The sequence below is a fragment of the Prosopis cineraria genome, unplaced genomic scaffold (genome assembly GCF_029017545.1).
Source record: "Prosopis cineraria cultivar Desert tree isolate PC_DT_omini unplaced genomic scaffold, ASM2901754v1 PC5, whole genome shotgun sequence".
Lineage (NCBI taxonomy): Eukaryota > Viridiplantae > Streptophyta > Magnoliopsida > Fabales > Fabaceae > Prosopis > Prosopis cineraria.
This window is the reverse complement of record NW_026555336.1, coordinates 4,388,511-4,409,144: the sequence shown is the minus strand read 5'-3', so window position 1 is coordinate 4,409,144 and position 20,634 is coordinate 4,388,511. Positions and strand designations below refer to the sequence as shown.

The 20,634-nt window shown below is 32.2% G+C and overlaps 3 protein-coding genes and 1 pseudogene across 5 annotated transcripts; 2 read left to right on the top strand and 2 right to left on the bottom strand.

Moving 5' to 3' along the window:
* Nucleotides 1–422: 422 nt before the first annotated feature.
* Nucleotides 423–8,335, bottom strand: LOC129310673 (rust resistance kinase Lr10-like). 2 transcript variants are annotated; one of them, XM_054952584.1, is made up of 4 exons: nucleotides 7,377–8,335; nucleotides 5,111–5,158; nucleotides 2,064–2,096; nucleotides 423–1,950 (listed from the first exon to the last, which is right to left on the bottom strand). In XM_054952584.1, exons 1-4 carry the CDS (start codon nucleotides 7,741–7,743, stop codon nucleotides 719–721), a joined length of 1,680 nt encoding a protein of 559 aa, XP_054808559.1. In that variant the 5' UTR covers nucleotides 7,744–8,335; the 3' UTR covers nucleotides 423–718. The 2 variants fall into 2 exon arrangements, with proteins under 2 accessions (XP_054808559.1, XP_054808560.1); XM_054952585.1 differs by having other exon boundaries at nucleotides 7,122–7,516.
* Nucleotides 8,336–8,664: 329 nt separating this feature from the next.
* Nucleotides 8,665–9,255, top strand: LOC129311479 (putative RING-H2 finger protein ATL21A). Its single transcript, XM_054953806.1, has one exon. The coding sequence runs from the start codon at nucleotides 8,665–8,667 to the stop codon at nucleotides 9,253–9,255; it is 591 nt and encodes a 196-aa protein (XP_054809781.1).
* On the top strand, nucleotides 9,115–11,059 carry LOC129310674 (rust resistance kinase Lr10-like; annotated as a pseudogene).
* Nucleotides 11,060–17,212: 6,153 nt separating this feature from the next.
* LOC129310670 (rust resistance kinase Lr10-like) lies at nucleotides 17,213–20,555 on the bottom strand. 2 transcript variants are annotated; one of them, XM_054952580.1, is made up of 4 exons: nucleotides 19,738–20,555; nucleotides 18,928–18,972; nucleotides 18,602–18,631; nucleotides 17,213–18,452 (listed from the first exon to the last, which is right to left on the bottom strand). In XM_054952580.1, the coding sequence occupies exons 1-4, from the start codon at nucleotides 20,510–20,512 to the stop codon at nucleotides 17,287–17,289; spliced, it is 2,016 nt and encodes a 671-aa protein (XP_054808555.1). In that variant the 5' UTR covers nucleotides 20,513–20,555; the 3' UTR covers nucleotides 17,213–17,286. The 2 variants fall into 2 exon arrangements, with proteins under 2 accessions (XP_054808555.1, XP_054808557.1); XM_054952582.1 differs by having other exon boundaries at nucleotides 18,928–18,969.
* Nucleotides 20,556–20,634: the final 79 nt, after the last annotated feature.

Genomic DNA, 20,634 nt, shown 5'->3' with positions numbered 1-20,634 from the left:
AAATTGTGGGGTAAAATTTATTGGGCTTTTGAGTTAAAAAAAAAAAATTTAATGTTGGATCTAAGTTCAAAAATAATATGAAATGGTTTAAAATGAAAACTATAAAAAAGAGAAGTGCAAAGTATAAATACCTATACCCCCATTTTTATATAAGTAATTTTTTTCATTTGTATGCCCCCTCAAATAGATGTGGCTTCGCCACTGTTTCTCACTGTATATGTTGATGCCTTTGTGCACTCTGTAAATCAGGGCAACATACTAATGAATTAGTCAGCATGATATTTTATGTCAAACTCTATACCTTGACACTTCAAAGATCTTAATCTATCCCTTGGACAATATTATATTCAGTAGTCCAAAAAATTTACACATGATTAACCTAGAAGAGAAACAAACCATACTAACATCAAAAGTTAAGGAACTTGATAAAAGTGTATACGATTTCAGAATCCTGCATTGTCCTTTGCCAGGCAAAACATATCTCTTGATCGAGGTTGTACCAATTATATCAAAAACATAATTTTCCTAAAAAGACAAAGCGCTTCTTTCCATTATTTATCCCATGGCAAATAAAAATGGAATCCTATTGTCCACTTCTTATTCTAATATAAAGCCCCCACTTCTTATTCATGTTTACGGGTGCATCAGATGCAAGAGCAAAGACAAATGTGGGAAGCACCAGTTTTCTCATCATAAAGCATAAATCTAGTGCATGATTTTACTCGTTGAAACTGAATGATTTTGTTGGTAAATCTAGTGCATGCAGATATGACCTTTGAGGCAATTCTGAGATTTCTTCTTCTACCTCTAGCATCTCGACAACTTCGTCCATTGAAGAACATTCTTCAGGTTTGGAGGATGAGCCCATTGAACTTGAACGATTATTATCATCAATTGGTAAATCTTGCGGATAGAAATAAGGCTTTTGAGGCAATACCAAGTCTTGCTCATCCCCCTCAAGCATCTCCACAACTTTGTTCATTGAAGGACGGTCACCAGGCTTAGTTTGAATGCACCACAACCCCACGATCATCATTTTCCTTGCCAATGTCATTTCTTCCTCTGTTGCATCTGCTATGTTGACATCATTTCCTTCATTTATCTGATCATATACCCAAAAGGAAAAGTAAAATTGACTCGAACGGTCAGCCAGTACATTCAAATTCTTCCTCCTACCAGCAATTTCCATTAAGAGCATCCCAAAACTATAGACATCAGCTTTGTAAGAGATTCCACCCACATTTCTGTAGAATAGTTCAGGAGCCATGTATCCTATAGTCCCCTGTGCTGCTGTAAGAGACACAACACTATAATTTGCAGGATAGAGTCTAGCAAGGCCAAAATCAGAAATTTTTGGGATGAATTGATCATCAAGAAGAATATTGTGTGGCTTTATATCAAAATGCAAAATTTGCATGTTGCATCCTTTATGTAGATATTCTATGCCACGTGCTACTCCTAGAGAAATGGCATACAATTGATGAACATTCAATGATTGCTCATTATCATCATCCTTCGAGAAAATGTATTTGTCAAGAGACCCATTTTGCATTAACTCATATACTAGAGCATGTTTTGATCCTTCCACACAATAACCCATGAGCTGCATCACATTAACATGATGAATTCTACCAAGTGTAGCAACTTCACTAATGAATTCTTGTCCATCAGCCTTGGCCTTATCCAACATTTTAACAGCTACATCATGTCCGCTTCGAAGTTGTCCTTTGAACACGGAGCCAAAGCCTCCTTTCCCAATTTTTATTTTAAACCCTTTCGTTATCTTGTTGATTTCTTTATAGGAGTACCTCAAAGGCATGATTGTGTTCTCGCTTTGCAAGAAATCTTCAATGTTGGTGTAACTTGATAGATGTCTCCGTCGCCATTTATAGATCAACAGGCCAATGATAAATGGAGGGCCGATAACACATTTACAAGCACAATGACAAACTGCTCAATAAAATTCGAAAGAGAACACAAATAATAATTAGTACTTGCTGGCCCCTTTACTGGAACCAAGTATATATTGCATTTTTATAGTTTGGTTCAAGTCAAGGCATTACCTAAAATTAAGCAGGCGGGAATTCCGATATACACTGCGCGAAACAGAGAGAAAATGAGAAGTGATGCAAAAATATATGCCATTGATGAGACCGCTAAGTGATCTTTTACAAAGTAACCAAAATTATTGACAGGGATATGACTTCTGAACATATATAAATCACAAGTTTAAAAGCAATATGACAGCTTGTCATCTTAGTATTGTACGCATTTTTCAACACATCAACCAACTGATGTCAAATTGATCATTAAAATCATAAGAATTGAACAATTATACTTTTAAATAAATAAATATTGAATGTATGAATAATAGAAAGTAAGGGGAAAAAAAAAAACACGTTCTTATAGGTTAACGTGATGAACAATAATCTTCTTATGATCCATGATTATATATTGAGTTTATGCCTCTTCCTAGTCTGTTAGAGATCCGTGTGATCGATGATAAGTAACATATTATGAAAACGGAAAAACTATCAGCATTATTGAAGCAAAAGATAAATATTAATGGAAAAGAGAGAGAATTGTAGAGAGATAAAATGAGAAAGAATTCTCATTCATTTAGAAGTGCACAAAGTACGTGGAAGAGATTTATATTACATAATTGCACAATATATAAACTCTTGAAGGTTACATGTATCAATCACACAAAACTTTCTAGCCAAAAAAAAAAATCACACAAAACTTAAAAAAAAAAAAAGATTTTGGAGGTTGTAAGATTTTATGGGTAGAATTCTAAAGGTTCTTTTCTCAAAGGTTATGGACACATTCACATTACAATGCACTTATAACAATTTCTCTTGAATGTCCATAAACTAATATTTTACCTCATTTAAACTAGACTAGCTGGAAAAAAAAATCAAAGAAATATATTAAAAATTAGTAAAAATAGTACATGATATTTGAATAATTATAAAAAAAAACTGTACCAGAAAAATAAAGTAGAACAAATTAAAGCCTTCCATGAAAGAAAATAATTCAATATGATTTTTACTCCCTAATTGCATGCAACATCTCTTCATTTTCATAAGTGATGGGACTAATTTATCAAATATTGCCAATATATATATATATATATATATATATGTATCTCCCTGAGCATATACTCTAGTCAAATTTATAAGTCACTTAAAACATTATTAAAAAAATCTAGTTGAACCAACAATCTTTCATTAAAAAAAATTACAATATGATTTTTACTCCCTAATAATTGCATGCAACATCTCTTCATTTTCATAAGCAATTGGACTTACTTCTCAAATACTTCCAATATATATCTCAGCAAATACTTCTCTAAACCAATTTATAAGTCAATAAATTATTACTATAAAAATCCAGTACAGTAGAACAAAATATTTCGTTAAAGAAAAAAAATACAATATTGTTTTTCCTCCCTAATTGCATGCAACATCTCTTCATTTTCATAAGCGACAGGACTAACTTCTCAAATATTGCCAATATATATATATATATATATATATATCTCCCTAAACAAATACTCTAATTTATAAGTCAATTTTTAATATATTTTACCACAATCAAGAAAAAATTTTAAAATTAATTAATTCTATCTAAAACTTTATTAAGTTCTTAATTTTACTCCCATTAAATATTAAAATAAAATAACATAATTTTTCACACCAATATGTAATAGAGGGTAAATTAAGAAAAAAAATTGTGATAAAAATTAATGACATAACTTATAAATAGAAAAAAAAAATATTCTCTATCTTTTAAATAGAATCTGAGGGAGTGTTGAATTAAATAATTAAATAATTTCCTGGTTTTTCAAGTAATATCTATGTGAATTTTTAATAATAATTCTACCCAAAAAAAAATCTCATAATCACCAAATCAATTATTTCTGAGGAATTTCTTATTATTAATACATATAACCTTCAAGACTTATAGATTGTGCAAATATATGCAAGTCAAATATCTTCTTTCCGTTGTTGCATAAATAAAGATTAGATATGAATTATGACATTTCCAAGGACTTGTTTGGTATGCTGGCTGGAATTCGGGGAATGTGTATATGAAAATGGAATTGGGTATCAATTAATTATGAGAAATTGAGAACTCTCTTTCATTTGCTTTCACATTTCTCTTTCATTTCCATTATAATTACTTGTTTCTATTATATTATTCATGTTTTTTATAATTTTCATGATACAATTTAAATTATTAAAGTTAGGTAAATATGAAAATATTAAATTTTAATATTTTCCTGTAGACAAATTGAACCATAAAATTATGAAAAAATTATGTATAGGTTTCGTGGAGTAGACTTATTCACAAATAAGTCTCATAAAATTTGAAAACTACAATCAGGTTCCTTGAGACCTGAGTATAATTTGAAATTAGATTGGAAAGACAATAATACCCCTATAAAACATATATTACATCAATCAAATAATTAATTTATAATTACTTTATCAGTAATTTATAACTATAATTTTAACTTTTTATAATTGTGAGTTAACCTATCCAATAGTTAAATAATCATGTATTATTGATAAAGTTTAACACTAATTATTTACAACTACTTCATTAATAATTTACAACTATAACTTCATTTTTTTGCAACTGTAATTTCACATATTTAATAGATAAGTTGATCATTTTAATTATTGGATATATGAAGTTGTAAATCATTTGAATGATGTAATGTATATATGTTTAATAGAAACATTAATTATTATCTTTCTATCCTAACTTCAAATTACAATTAGATCTCAAGGAATCTAGTTGTGATTTTTTAATTTTATGAGATTTATTTATAAATAAATTAACTCCTCGGACCTACATGTAATTTTTCCTAAAATTATTTTTATGATATCATTGTTATCCTATCATTTAAAGAAAGAACTTTTGGCATTCTAAATTTTAAAATTTATTAAAACAATAAAAAATTATCTTTGACACTCTAATTTAAATATTTTATTTTTCTAAACAAATAATATTAGACGGATAAATTTTACAAAATTAAAACTTTGAGTCATATTTTGCGGAATAAAAATGTTATAAGTTGCCACAATATATTCCTCATTACCTGGGATAACAAGCAGCGTGATGTCCCGCCCGATGTATGGTAGGTCATCTGATAATAGAACAGCTATATTAGTAATTAACTAACAATATGGGATGTTTTAGTAGCCAACGTATTAATGTGCATTAACTTACTATGATACCAACCGATTTTCCAAAGTAAGAATAGTGAAAGATATGGCTTAGTTTGATTATGGTTAAAACATGAATCAAACCAAACTAATCAATTTGTACAAGAAATGACATTTGATCAGTTTTTTTTTTATTAAGATCAATTTGGTTTGGCTTTTTAGGCAATTTAGTTCGATTTGATTTATAAATGAATCAATTTTCAATATTTTTTAATAATAAAATAATATAGTAAGTCTAAACATAACTTTTGACTCTAATTTTTTCTTTGACATTCTAACTTTAAGTTACATTCTCAATTTTATTATTTATGAATGAAAATAAACATTATATCCAAAATAAAAAATATTTGAATTTTATTATCAATAAATATAAGATTATATGCATTTGTAAGCAGCACAAGATAAATTTCATTACAAGTTCTCTTAATATATATATATATATATATATATATTGTATATATAATAAAAGATGACTTGTTTTAAATCAAAAAATGGAGATCCTATATATAAAATTATCTAAAAAATCATTCTTGACGTGCAAGTATATGCATTTGATTTTCTAATAGCAACATCAAGAAATAAAATATTTATAAATTCTGTTAAAATATTTTGGGTTTGAGGTGGGTGGACTTTGGTTGAAGTTAAAATTTTTAAAAATATAAACATTAATAGTCTAATATTAATAATAAAAAATACATTTTAAAATATAAAAAGTATGGTTTAAATTTAGTTAAGGATTCAAAGAAAAAAACCGAAATCTGAATCAAATCATCTGGTTTTCAAATTTATAAAATCAAACCAAGCTTTACTAATAATCAGTTTTATTCAGTTTTTATAGCATTGGCTTGATGTAATAGGTTTTGTTTGGTTTTGCTTACCTTTGTTCAAAAGATTGGTTATCCATCTATATTCAAAATTCAAATTTGCATCAACTACCACCTTGCAACGGCATGGAAGTGGCAATGATAAAAGGAAGACTTGTTAAAATTTTGAATATTTTCTATAATTATTTTGGTTGAAATATTTTGCATGCCAGCTCAACAATGAAGTAAATGACACACCAACTACTTCTGTTCGGCACCGGAGGTATTACGATTATTTTATCATCTGATTTCTATTTATGTATTGCTTTCTAATGGATCAAATAAATTTCTTGCAAGTAATTTGATAATTTATATTGGGAAAAAACCAAAACCATATCACAAATTTTTTTACCACGGTATGAAATAGATTAATACAATAATTTTATTCAAAAGATGCAAACCGAGTATAATCCTCGGATGGGTAAGAAAATTTAAAATAAATTTCATAAAAAAGAAAATTCAAAATAAGAAGGTAAGATGAATGAGAGTTTTACTCATTTGATTAGTTACAGTGAAAAAGAGACAAACCTTCTATTTAGATGGAAAAAAAGTTGAAGCCAAAAAAATAAAAAAAAAAAGAGAAAATAAAAAACTGAAAAAACTGAAAAAACAATGTTATCTCCCTTATATTTGGTTGGACCCAAAAAAAATAGAGAAAAAAGAATATGAGTAAATATTAAAATAACTATCATATCATTATATCAAAATATATCATGTCTAGTGTTATTATCTATATAATAATAAATTGAAGAAAACTTATATTAAAATTAACCTCATCAGAATAATTTAAAATCAAATTATTTGTTAAAAAAATTATTTTCATGTTATTTTATATTTTTGGCCAAAACATGTTATTATATATTTTAAATTAAATAATTTAATAAAAATGCTAGTTTTCTAATAAAAAAGTTAAAAGTGGAAGCCTACACTATAATATAGCAGTGCACTATTTAATATTAAAAGTGGTCTGAGTGGAAGAAGAAAGCACAAAAATGAAGAAGCAGGAGAGAGGATGGCTGACATAATTTTCTTCCAAAATCTCTCCATGAGTGTGGGACCATATTCCATTTTCTTCTCTATTTTTCATTCCTCCCACTTTCTTTCTCATCCAGAAAAATTGCTTTCTTCCTGGTTCACCTCACATTTTCTTTTTCTCATATTTTCTCCTCATCCAAACACAGCACAAAAGAAACAATGAAAATGCAACCGTATAAGCTATAGTTAGTTGGAGGGATCGAGTAGTGTTAATAACAAGAATTAAATTAAAAGGACTTACCTACAAGACAGCGTAGATGCTTGGTTCGATCGAGATATGCAAAATCTCCAGTTTGGTTATAGCATGAACTATGCAACCAAGAAAGCTCAAAGCCATAGACAAGCGTATTGTGGATGTCTGAGCAGGACCAGGACCGGTTCTTCCGGGCAAGGGGCCACGACGTCATATGCATCAGTTCTACACCACAATCGTCGTCTTGCCCCAAATCCCTGAGACTTTCGCTGCCAACATTCACATACGAATGCGACGACAACGACGAAGAAGAAGAAGAAGAAGAAGCTCCAGACCCATTTGAAGTGTTGAAGCAAGGAGCTGTGTCCACAAACACACGGGAATGCACTGCGTGTTTACACCTCACGTATATCATAATCTTTGCCAATTGATTCCCTTCACTTCCTCCAAAAAGACCTCTTCCGAATCGTGTAAGAATGGAGGTGGCATATGGATCATTCCTATAGCTGAAGTTTAAGTCTGTTAAAGAATCTCGAGGCAGGGAAGAGTAATCTTACTCCACAATATCTGAATCTCTCACTCGGATTGTGTGGTTCTCATAATTAATGGACACAACACTGTATCTTCCAGATTGCCAGTACAGTATTAATTGGTTGTGCTCGCAAGATAGCTCATACCTGTAGTCACCACACTCCTCTGCAGAGTCTATTAACCGGAAAGGGACGTTCACATTATGATCTCCGCATACACTAGAACACTTCTGGTCTCCATCTGATGCTTCGCTACTTCTATAGAATACCGTTATCAGCAACAGCACCACTAGCAACGACTGTGCTGATGAGGAACACGTTTCTCTTATCATGACGATCTCAAAACGAAGAGTTAGCAATCTCAACTCTGAAAAGACATAAATTGATCGAGGTCCTCCATCATGTATTTCGTATAATCAAGAAGTTGCCTAGAAATTTTTCTTTCACACACTGACAGATTGGCCGCGTTATCAAAAATTCAACAACGCGTAGAAATTTTTCTTTGACACACTGACAGCTTGCCCGCGTTATCAAAAATTCAACAACGCGTGTCTATTGACACCGTACGTTTGTTATCATCATCCAGAGGTTAGAAATTGTTCTGAAGTTGACACTTGACAGCTTGACCGCTCGTGCTATCAATAATTCACACAAGGCTTCTATACGTTAACGCAAGCTTATACATCATGCAAGGAAATCGTGTGTGGGGAAGCTACACTGTTTGAAAAAGTCTCCTTTGAGATAAGATCTATCAGTTACTTGTTATCTCATCTGGCTACTTGGAGGAAAGCCAGAGGCTGGAGATCATGGAAACTTCAACCATAAGCTCCTTCTTCTTCGTTTGGTTATTGATAATTACTGGGTTTTCAGAATCTGTAGGAAGCTGGAATAATAGCTGTGTAGAAACTGAAACGAGGTGTGGAAACCATCATGTTCGGTTTCCTTTTCGACTAATAAGACGTCAACCAAAACCGTGTGGGTATCCTGGGTTTGATTTACAATGTTCCTCCACCAATCACCCTGTTCTTGAGCTTCCTCGCTCAGTGAAGCTCAATGTCAAACACATTGATTATCGTTCCCAGACAATTCAATTATATGATCCTTCTGGTTGCCTCTCTTGGCATCTCCCTAACCTCACTCTACCTTCTTCCCCTTTCCATATCGAGGCGTCGTATCTTGATGATGACTTCAACGTTTTCAATTGCTCCGGGCCGAAAAGCTCCGAGGATGTGAAATTAATCTCAACGTGCTTGAGCAGCTCCATTTATCATGTGTATGCCATTTCATCTGGGGCATCCATCGGAAAAATTCCGTTGTTGTCTTGCAGCAAAGTATTTAACGTTTCATCCGTCCCCAGCAAGGTTTTTAGAGCTGATTACACTCTTCATTTGAAGTGATCTAATCCAATGTGTAAACGTTGCGAATCAACTGGAAGAAGATGCGGATTCAAGAATGGCAGCATTAGTTATGAAACTGCATGCTTTCACATAGGTATGATATAGATCCCTTGCATCAAATCCTGGTCTACTATATCAGTAAATATATATGACAATTTATATCATTTAGTATAATTATCGCTTCTATTAAATATATAAAATCACATCAATGTACGAGTTATGACGAGTTATGTGTTCATAACCAATCATGTTAATTTCTTTTGCGGGTTCATCAAACAGATTTTTAACCATAGGTTAGTATTCGAATTGATGAGCCTAGACTTTTCATATATAGAAGTACATTTTTTCGAAATTAAATATGAGTTTTTATATATGCAGGATTAATTGTGGGGTCATTTCTTTTAGCAGCAATCATTGTTGCAGTTCATTACACCTTCGATTCCTACAGATCAAAAAAAGAAAGCCAGGAAATAATTAACAAGTTTTTGAAAGATTACAAAGAACTCAAGCCCACCAGGTATTCATATGCTGAAATCAAGAGAATTACCAATAAATTCAAAGACAAGTTAGGGGAAGGATCTTTTGGTAGTGTACAAAGGAAATATTTCATCTGAGTTCAAAGTTGCAGTGAAAATGCTCTCTAATTCCGAAATAGGAAATGGTGAAGATTTCATCACTGAAGTTGGAACAATGGCCAAAATTCATCATCTTAACATTTTTCGCTTAATCGTCTTTTGTGCAGATGGCTTTAGAAGAGCTCTTGTTTATGAGTACTTGCCAAATGGTTCACTCCAGAATTTCATAATTTCACCCGACAATTGGCAAGACTTTCTTGGTTGGAAAAAGTTACAAGATATTGCTTTAGGCATAGCCAAAGGAATTGAGTATCTTCATCATAGGTGTGAGAAACGTACACTACATTTTGACATAAAACCTCACAATGTTATATTGGACAATGCTTTTACTCCAAAAGTATGTGATTTTGGGCTGGCCAAATTGTGTTCTAAAAATCAAAGTATTGTGTCAATGACTAAGGCTAGAGGAACTTTTGGCTATATTGCTCCTGAAGTATTCTTTCGAAGCTTTGGAAATGTCTCTCACAAAGCAGATGTTTATAGTTTTGGGATGTTGTTACTTGAAGTGATAGGGGGTAGAAGGATCACCAATGATGCAGAAGAAAATGCACCCCACATTTACTATCCTGAATGGATCTATTATATTTTAGAAGGAAGGGAGGATATAAGAATCCCTATTGAGGAAGAAGAGGATGCTATAATTGCAAAAAAATTAGGAATAGTGGGACTATGGTGTATTCAATGGCATGCTGTGGATCGACCATCAATGCAAGTGGTGGTACAAATGTTGGAAGGACAAGGAGATAAATTACCAGTACCTCCAAATCCTTTTGATTTTGAAGGCCCTTCAACAAGTGAAAGGGTGCTCAGTGTGCCTGCAAGACATGTAATGCAAGGTTTAGAGATAATCCAAGAAATAGAGTGAAACTGTCAAATTAAATATGGACTGGTTTGGTATTTTTCCAAGTTTGCCTTTTGATTCGCGTGAGGGCCAATCCTTCGTATTATGTGGTCATTAGGTCTGATTACTGGTTAGTATTTTCATGAGTGTCATATTTAAACTACCTCTTATATGGTGTTACGCAGCAGCTTTATTTTGGAAACATGGGACCTGGTTCCTTAGAAACAAAGCAATTTTTTTCTTCTTGATGTTGATTCGCTATTTGGAGCAGAGACAACATGCTTTCTCTTTTATATTATAAATGAAATATTATGGTCAGTTTATTTTATTTCTTCCAATAAATTCCATTGCAGAATCCCGACTGAGTTTAGTTACCTAAGCAAGGATATTTTTAAAAATTAAAGCAATTCATTTTCTTTAGTCAATAACTTTCATTTCAAAAGTACATGCCGTTTCCTATTCATCATTTAGAAAGCATCACAAATGACCAACGATCACACTGTTGTTTTACATGATGAATGAACTCTAGATATTTATTTTAGTTTTTTTGGTTAGATACTTATGCCTCGGAATTTTCCAAATATACCTCCATTTTCACCTTTAGATTCTGGAGAGAGATTTTGGAATGGCTGCAATCGTATAGCCTTTGCATCATCAATAAGTCTGGTGGATTGACCTATTATAGTTGCTCATTATTTCTAAGTTTTCTTTCCCTTGCAATACATTCAAGCAGACATTTAAACTCTTTGCTTTTAACCCCTGAAAGAAATTTCCTAGGATGTTACTCCTACAAACTTGGTGGAAGATATTGTTAAACAAATTAATAAGGTCATAGGGTAGAGCTGAAGCTTACTTATACGAATATGTTTAATAAAAGAGATGAAATGACTAAGAAATACAGTTGCATTTTTTTTTTAACTGTTTTGCCAGTCTCACCATCCCCAAAAAGTTTTCTTTTCTGTAATCTTGTTCGTAATTTTACTTTAGTCAGGTAACTTACCATTGCCAATGCTGCTTCATGTTGCAAAAATATGTTGGATGTTGATATTACAAGTTCAGTAACAAATATAAAAATAGCTTCTTCAACTTTTATCTCTGTTGGTAAAATAAATAAACGGAAAAATAATTTTGATATTTTACTGGTAGATTCTGAATCTTTTTTATCTTTTAACAACAACAACAATAAGAGTAATTAAAAAAATCAGCAAGTTTGCATCAGAGTTGTGATGAAAAAGTCTCTGACATAGAAGATTATGGTTCTGCTGAAAGAATGGATTTCATTTACAGTTTTTAGAGGCATATAATCACAAGAGCGTAACACCCTCCGGGGGAAAAAATAAATAAATAAATAATATATATATATATATAGATATATATAACGCAGGCTTTCTCTCAAAATTTTGAAAAATTCACATGTTCCCTTGTATTATGCATAATATTGATCAAAATGCTAAATATTTGATTCCTATGTTGGGTAAAAAAAAAAATTGTGCTGCATATACTAATATAATAAATATATTTATCATAGTTCTTTTTTATATATTACTACTATTTGTTACTTCAAACTCTAGTCATTTTATTTTTGTAATAATAAAGTTGTATTTAATTACTTTTCTCATGTTTAAGGCTACACGTGGGAGAGAAAAAGATAGGTTAAACTTTGAAGAAAAAAAAAAGGGTGGTGAAGTTTGCAGTATGTGAAGGAAAGCAAAAATGAATATAAAATAATAAACAAATGTGGGTTGGGGATGAATATGTGGCGTGGAAGCATTATTGTAATATAAGATGATTCAATCGTGAGAAGTGATATAATAAATTGTCAAGCACTTGTCTTTCAACCTTTTCCCTATAAATAGCTAGATGATCAGTTAGAGAAGGGTGAAAAAAAAAATTACTAAGTGAAAGAGTGGAAAAAATCTTGAAGAGTGATATGAAAAGAAAAATGGAGGGATATAGTAATATTTTTTTTCAAAAATCTTTTCTGTCTTTTAATTATATTGAAATAATATATTTTTTTGTTAATACCATTGCTTAGTCTCTATTAAAATCCTCTTAGATATTTATTATTAATTATCTTGCTGCTTTCATATGAATTTTAATCACACAATCACACATGCTTGTAGACTAGAATAAAAAATAATTTTTCATCCTTTGGAATGAGTGAAAGGAAAAGAATGAGAAAAGAGACAAATTACACATAACTATCCCACTCACATGACAGGGGTTCTAGTTATAATTTATGCTTCCTATATATATATATATATATATATATAGTATGTATGTATGTTTAATTAGTTTGTATTCTTTTTATAACATAATTATTTATTTATAATTCTTCATTTAAAATTAATTTGTTACATGTACCTATGGTTTTAGTTTTGAGAAATAATTATTTATTTTCTCATTTAGTATAATAAAATATTTAGTTATTTCTATAGTTACTACATTATTCTTAATAATTACTTATTTACTGTTCTATATGCCATGCATTATCTGCTTAGATTTATATCTATCAGTTATTCCCTTAAATAAATGATTAGTATTTATTTCATGCGTGCACATTAATATATTTTAATATTAGCAATAGTTGTTTAAATCATGCGTTGACTATTTGAATTTATCTTAATTACTCAATTAACATTTATTTCTTTTTATAATTATTAGATATATATATATATATATATATATTACCAAGGGAATTTCTTTTATGGAAGAATATCTGGGATAAACTCAATGGAATTCCTTATTAGAAAGAAAATCTAGGTGAAAGAAACTATTTCATGGATCCACTCTAAGGGACACCTTAGTACAATTTCTTATGATAAAATATGATCGATTTAGAAATGTTTATTTTTAGTTATTTAACAATCATTTTAGTACTGCTGGCTAATGTATTCTTAGGTAAGATCTTATTGAGAATTTAAAAAGAAATTCTCATTTGATTATCTTCATAATGTGTCTAGATGCCAACAAAAAGGATTGTCATAGAGATCAGTTGGCTAGCAATCATAGTACCATATTATGGACCGACCCAAGTGACAGTGAACACTTGCACCTACTTTGAGACCATCTAGGATCCTCTGTTGCCACCTACTTCAAACCAAATAGACCCTCCCTCACCCTCCCATTCATCATACCTTTCACTTTTTCCGCCACCATTAGTACCTTCACTAACACTGACTTTAGCCATCCCTTTACCTATATGATCTTATTTAAATGTGTGCAAAAATAATTCTTACTAACTTAATATGTAATTTAATTTTTTATTCATTCAAATATGGTATTATTTTAAAAAAAAATGTGTATGATTCCCTTTAACTCTTAGATAAATCTAATTAATGATAATAATGTAAAAAAATTATTTTAACCTTCTAATCAATTAAACATCCTTTAGGGGGAGGGTTATAAAGAGCATTCATAATATTTCAGAGTTCATTGCCAGAAGACACTTGCGTTGCCATGGTGAAAATATATCCTAATAGTGTAGAGTGATACAGGTGAGTGAATAGAGACATTTCGACCTAAGGAATAATCTGGAACAAAAGATACAACATGCAAACGTAGCGCTTAAGCATTAATGAGCAGAAGGCCTATTGGGCTTGTTGTGTTTGGGCTGATTTGGTGCTTCAACGAGTTTAAGAGTGGCAAGCTTATGGAATTCAATGCTTGCCATCTCTCAGCAGTTATCTCCAGTTTCAGCTTGTTCGGGTATCAAGCTTTATATTCCCTTTCTTCTTCCTTCTTCTCTGTCAATTCGAGCTTCTGACATTTCAGTTGAAGGCATCATGCACCAACCAAATAGCCGGAAGTCACATTGGCAGGGATCAAGCTTTTACAAGCTCAAACATTTGATCTTCATTGCTTTTAGTCCCTGACAGATAATTTCTTACTTTGACAATTTCAACTCGTTATATTAGGCATTTGAATTCTTTGCCATATAACATTGTGTCTTGGTGGATTGAATTTTTGATATGAGAAAGTAGAGACTATTCATGAACATATTTCTGATTGGTATTTTCTTAAACCACCTTTTTCCTTTTTTCTTTATATCTTGTCACCATTATGAGACCTTGCAAATAACTGAAGTCTAGTCAGAATTCCATGACTTAAAATATGTAATTTGGGTTAATCTGAATCTCAATATATTCATGGGCAAAATAAATTTTGCTATTCTACTATGCTTGCTTAATGTGTGCGCTTTGGTTTGAAAGTTTTACTTCTATAATCATCTTGTCATTTTCCAGATTTTGATTCTTTACCCTGTCAGATGAAGCTTTCCATACTTTGTCAGGAGGCTTATATCTTGTTAATTTGTAGACCATTTTTTGCAAGTGTGTCTGTTTATAAACATCAGAATTATATAGGTTGAAATGCAGGCTGGGAACAGACTTAGCATCTTCCAAAATGATTTAGGACATGATCTAACAGAATATGAATATGATAAGGATAGAATACAAAAGTGTGTTTTTGGTCTTTATTATTGAATTCCAATGAATCTCTGACAATCTTTTGTTATGTGATTAATTTTCTAAAATTTTTTTCACGTGCCTGAGTAAATTTTCTGTGCACCAGCTTTTTCCAAATATAGTAAGCATGTATAACTCATTTGTTTTTTGGCTGTTTTATTTTGGTCTTCCCATATTGAGAAAAACGAATGTCTTTCCATTATGTAAACTATTTCAAGTCCTTATGATGAAATGGGGATCCTGATCCCAAAGAAGATATTTCCAGATGCTTGGTGTATCTATTAGCATTTATACTGCTTCTTCCTCTATTGAGCAGTTCCATGTTATATTCACTTCTCAAAAACACCACTGACTGATTCTCTGACCACAATTAGTTACTAGATATCGATACAAGTCCAGAAGTACGAAATTAGTTAGTTCCTTTTTTTTTTTTTTTTGGGTTGAAGAAAGGTGAGAGTGTTCCACTCAACAAAGATACATCAAGAGGGACATACCCCTATGCAAAAGAATAAATGATCTACAAAATATAACAGATCAAACCTAAAAGATGTTATCTTCTACCTGCTTCATCAGTATACCTATTTCTTCCTACTAAGAGATATTTTCATTTAACTTTCATATCATTTACAATACTATGACAGATCCAATCATTCTCTGGTAGTTCTTGTCCAAAAACCAATGCACTCTTGGCTTGCCAAATAGCATAGATCGTAGCACAGAACATAGCCATCCTAAGTTTATATGTACTAACCCATGTTTTTCCTAGTTTGGATGAAGATATGCTGCCATGCACGCAGATATTCTAGAAGAGCCAATACTAAAATCAACATAATCCATCAACTTTTTGAAAATGTTTGTGAACATAGAACATTCAAAGAGCAAGTGTCCAAGTGTTTCTGGGTAATTATGACAAAAATTGCAAATATCATCTTGCAAAAGATTCAATCTCTTTAGTCTTTCCTCCATTGCCAATCTACCATGACAAACCAGGCAGCAATAAATGAATGTTTAGGCAATGTGTGGCTGTTCCTAACTAAGGAATACCAAGGGACTTCAGGGAAAGTAAGATGAAATATATGATAACACTCACATTTTGTGGCCTATGAGCCTGGAACCCATTCTAAGAGATGGAGATGCCCAACTCAACACTGGCAGTACAAAATGATGGTACTTACATGTCCTGAAAATTGCCATTTAGCAACTTGTACAACGGACTCTCTTTACTGTTCCCAAGTTTGATGCTTGCATTTTATTAATCAAATTCCTAAGAGCCCTCATTTCCTGACCACACTTTTTCTGTGGCCAAAGATATTCAAAGTGCTGAGAAGAATATACTACATCTGAATCCTGATGTTCTGAGTTCAAATGCAGACCAACTATGTCTATACGCTGTACTCTATTGCATAACAGTTCAAATGCAGACATTTTGTATTACTAGAGGAAAAGTTTGGATTTTGTATATCTCATCAATATATGTTGACTACTTGGCAATATCTTCTTTTACGTTTTGCTTCATATATGTGCAATTGTTATCCAAAGATACATCAATCCTGCCAGTGCCAAATAACTGAGAACAACGAAATGCATTATATAGAAAGTTTCTACATTAAGTTACAAATTGCCTGCGTTACTCAGACCTTAAGGAAACAAACCATACTAATCTATCTGGCTCAAAAAATAAAACCTAACAGAGAAGGAAAGTCAACTCGAAGACCTAACAGAGGAACAAACCATGCTGATCTATCTGGCCCCAAAAAATAAAACCGTGCTGATCTAACAAGAGAACATAAAATGGATATAATTTCTAGACTTGTCCTGTTATGCTTTTCCAGGCAAAAAGAATATGTTTCCTTTTCTGATAGGCATAATTTATCTCATGGCACATCAAAATGGAAGCCTAATATCTCTCTGCTAATGCTGATAAAACCCCAACCTCTGCATCATGCTTATCAAGATTACAAAAAATAAATAACATTGAATGATAATGTAATATCTGGAAAATAAATTGATGAAAATAATGAATAAAACTAGAATAATCTGATTCATAATTAGGAGTATCGCAAAGATGTTTGCATCCCTACAAACAATGCTATATTGATCTCACATCTTCTTGAGTTGAAAATGAAGTTGTTTCTTTACAATTACCCAGTGATAGATCAGAGGAGGACATTATTGAACTTGAATGATTACTAACATCAACAGTTGATATATCCTGTGGATATAGATAAGGTTTTTGAGGCATTTCTAAGTCATTCTCCTCTCCCTCAAGCATCTCTACAACTTTGTTCATTGAAGGACGATCACTAGGCTTTGTCTGGATGCACCACAATCCCACAATCATCATTTTCCTTGCCAATTCCATTTCTTCTTCCGTTGCATTTTCTATATGAATTTCATTTCCTTCGTTTAATTGATCATAAACCCAAAAGGGGAAGTAAAATTGACTAGATTGCTCGATTGGCATGTTCAAATTTTTCTTTCTGCCAGCAATATCCATTAATAACTTTCCAAAACTATAGACATCGGCTTTGTAAGAGACTCCGCCCACATTTCTATAGAAGAGTTCAGGGGCCATATATCCTATAGTACCTCTTATTGCAGTAAGAGGCACAATGCTATCATTTGTAGGATAGAGCTTAGCAAGCCCAAAATCAGAAACCTTTGGGATGAAGTTATCATCAAGAAGGATGTTGTGTGGCTTTATATCAAAATGCAGAATTTGCATGTTGCAACCTTTGTGAAGATATTCGATACCATGAGCTACTCCAATAGAAATGGCATACAACTGATGAAGATCTAAGGATTGCTCATTGTCTCGTTTAGAGAAAACGTATCTGTCAAGAGATCCATTTTGCATGAACTCATATATAAGAGCACGTTTTGCTCCTTCTACACAATAACCAATGAGTTGCACGACATTAATATGGTGAATTCTACCAAGTGTAGCTACTTCGTTGATGAATTCTTGATTATCAGCTTTGGCCTTATCCAAAATCTTGACAGCTACATCACGACCACTTCGAAGTTGTCCTCTAAATACAGAACCATAGCCTCCTTTCCCAAGTTTTATCTTAAACCCTTTCGTCATCTTTTTGATGTCTTTGTAGGAGTACCTTATAGGCATAATATTGTTGTCACTTTGCAAAAAATCTTCAATGTTGTGATACATTGACAAATGTCTCCGCCGCCATTTATAGATCAAAAGAGCAACCACAAATGGAGTGCCCAAAACAATTTTACCAAGAGTATGATAAACTGCTCAAGAAAATTTGAAAGAGGACGTCAACAATTAGAACCTGCCCTTGAACTAGTATTTCATTTCTATTGCTTGGCCAGTTATTACACTGTCCACCCTCACACTCTTATAAATTAGATAAGTCTGTTAAAGTCAAGGGATTAATTACCTAATATAGTGTGGACGTAGCCCCCAACATCTGAAAATAGAGAGAATGAAAACTAATTTCAGTTTCCTTAAAGAGAATTATTTATATATCGTAAAATAAAAATACATTATCATTCAATAAAGACTACAGTAATTGAATGAATAGCTCATAAAAACCATTTCTGGGGGGGGGTAAAAAGGTTGATGAAGGACTAATTTTTTACTTTAAATTAGTAATATATATATATATATATATATATAAGCAGTATAAATATATGATGCTCCCTTGAAAGCATATATTATGCAGGCTGGAACCTGAAAGTTAGAAGTTACCATGAGATGACTTACCTTGGATAACCCAAAGGATCTTTTTAAAAATGTTATTGCTTGCTGCTGCCACACCAGATAAACAAATGTATTAGTAGGCATATGGAGTATTTCACTAATATATTGTGGTTCACATACGAGGTAAATTGTTTAGCCAATAATACGGTAAAGATTACGATTTAATTGTGTTTGTGTGTTACCAACTCCATAATTTTATACATTTAAAATGTTTTTATAGAATTAAGAAAATCAAATAGAAGAGCTTTCTTCAAAATGCAAGTAGTATCTTCCAAATCCCCCCATAGCAAAACCAATCATCCTCAAGGTACTAAGGGAAATACAAAGATTCCTTCCAGCTAGTCCACTCTTTTTTAATTGCATACAAACAAAATTATTCAATTTCATCCCACTAATTTTTACTATCATTTTTATTTTAAGTCCATGATAAGAGTGGAATACACACACATGATGAACCAAACAAGACACTAGGTTTGACCATTAACGAGTCATGAAATTTATTTATTATAATTGAGTTCGCATCAAGACTTTTTAACAATGAAAACCAATATTAGTTCATATTTGTTAACGATTGTAAAAAAATATTTTTTTGAGAAAAAAGTATATTTCCCCTAAAAAAATGGAGTTACATTATATGTATGCTAGTATTTTAACAATATGAAAGACTTATTTGAACCAATTCAAAATACAAGGGGCGAAAATTAATGCATTGATAATCTACCCCTGAATTAGGAAGGAAAATGCGTAAATTAAGCTCCAGTTATATATAAATATAGCATTGACAGCCAGAATTAAATCAGTTAATGGGCTAACCTATTTCACAACGAGGTTTCCTACCACCAAGAATTATCACATAATCATCTCCAGACTCCGGGCAGAAACTGTTGAGCCAAGAAAGCTCAAAACCATAAACAAGCATATGGTTGATGTCTGCGCAGGACCTGGACTGGTTGTTCCAAGCAGGCCAAGACGTCATATACATGGCTTCTATCCGACAATCATCCTCTAACCCCACATCCCCTACATATCCGCTGCCAACATAGGCGTACAAATCCGATGATGATGATGATGAAGAAGAAGATACAGACCCATTTGAGCTTTTGAAGCAACGGTATGTGTCTACAAACTCAAGTGAATCCACAGACTGTTCACACCTTACGTATATCATATCTCTGTTCAATCCATACCATAGCAAAACTCCATTTTCATCGTGCGCATCAATGGTGGAGGTATATGGATCCCATTTGCTAAAGTTGTAGTCGGTTAAAGAATCTCGTGGCAAGGAAGATGAATCTAACTCCACAATATTAGAGTCTCTCACTCGGATAGTGTAGTTCTCATAATTAATGGACACAACGTTGTAACTTCCAGATTGCCAGTGCAATACCAACTGGTTGCGCTCGCATGATAGCTCATACCTGTGGTCACCACACTCCTCTGCAGAGTCTTTTAACCGGAAAGGGCTGATCACGTTATGATCTCCGCATAAACTTGAACAGTTCTGGTGTCCGTCCAATGCCTTGCAAGTTCTGCAGAGTAACATTATCAGAATCATAGCCACTGGTAATTTTGCTTGTGAGGAACACATGATTCTTTGATCTCAAAATGAAGAGTAGATACGGAAGGCATATATAAAGGTCCCTGACCATGGCGATCAAGAAGTTGCCACTAGCCAACTTGACAGCATAATGTCAATATAAATAATTCATA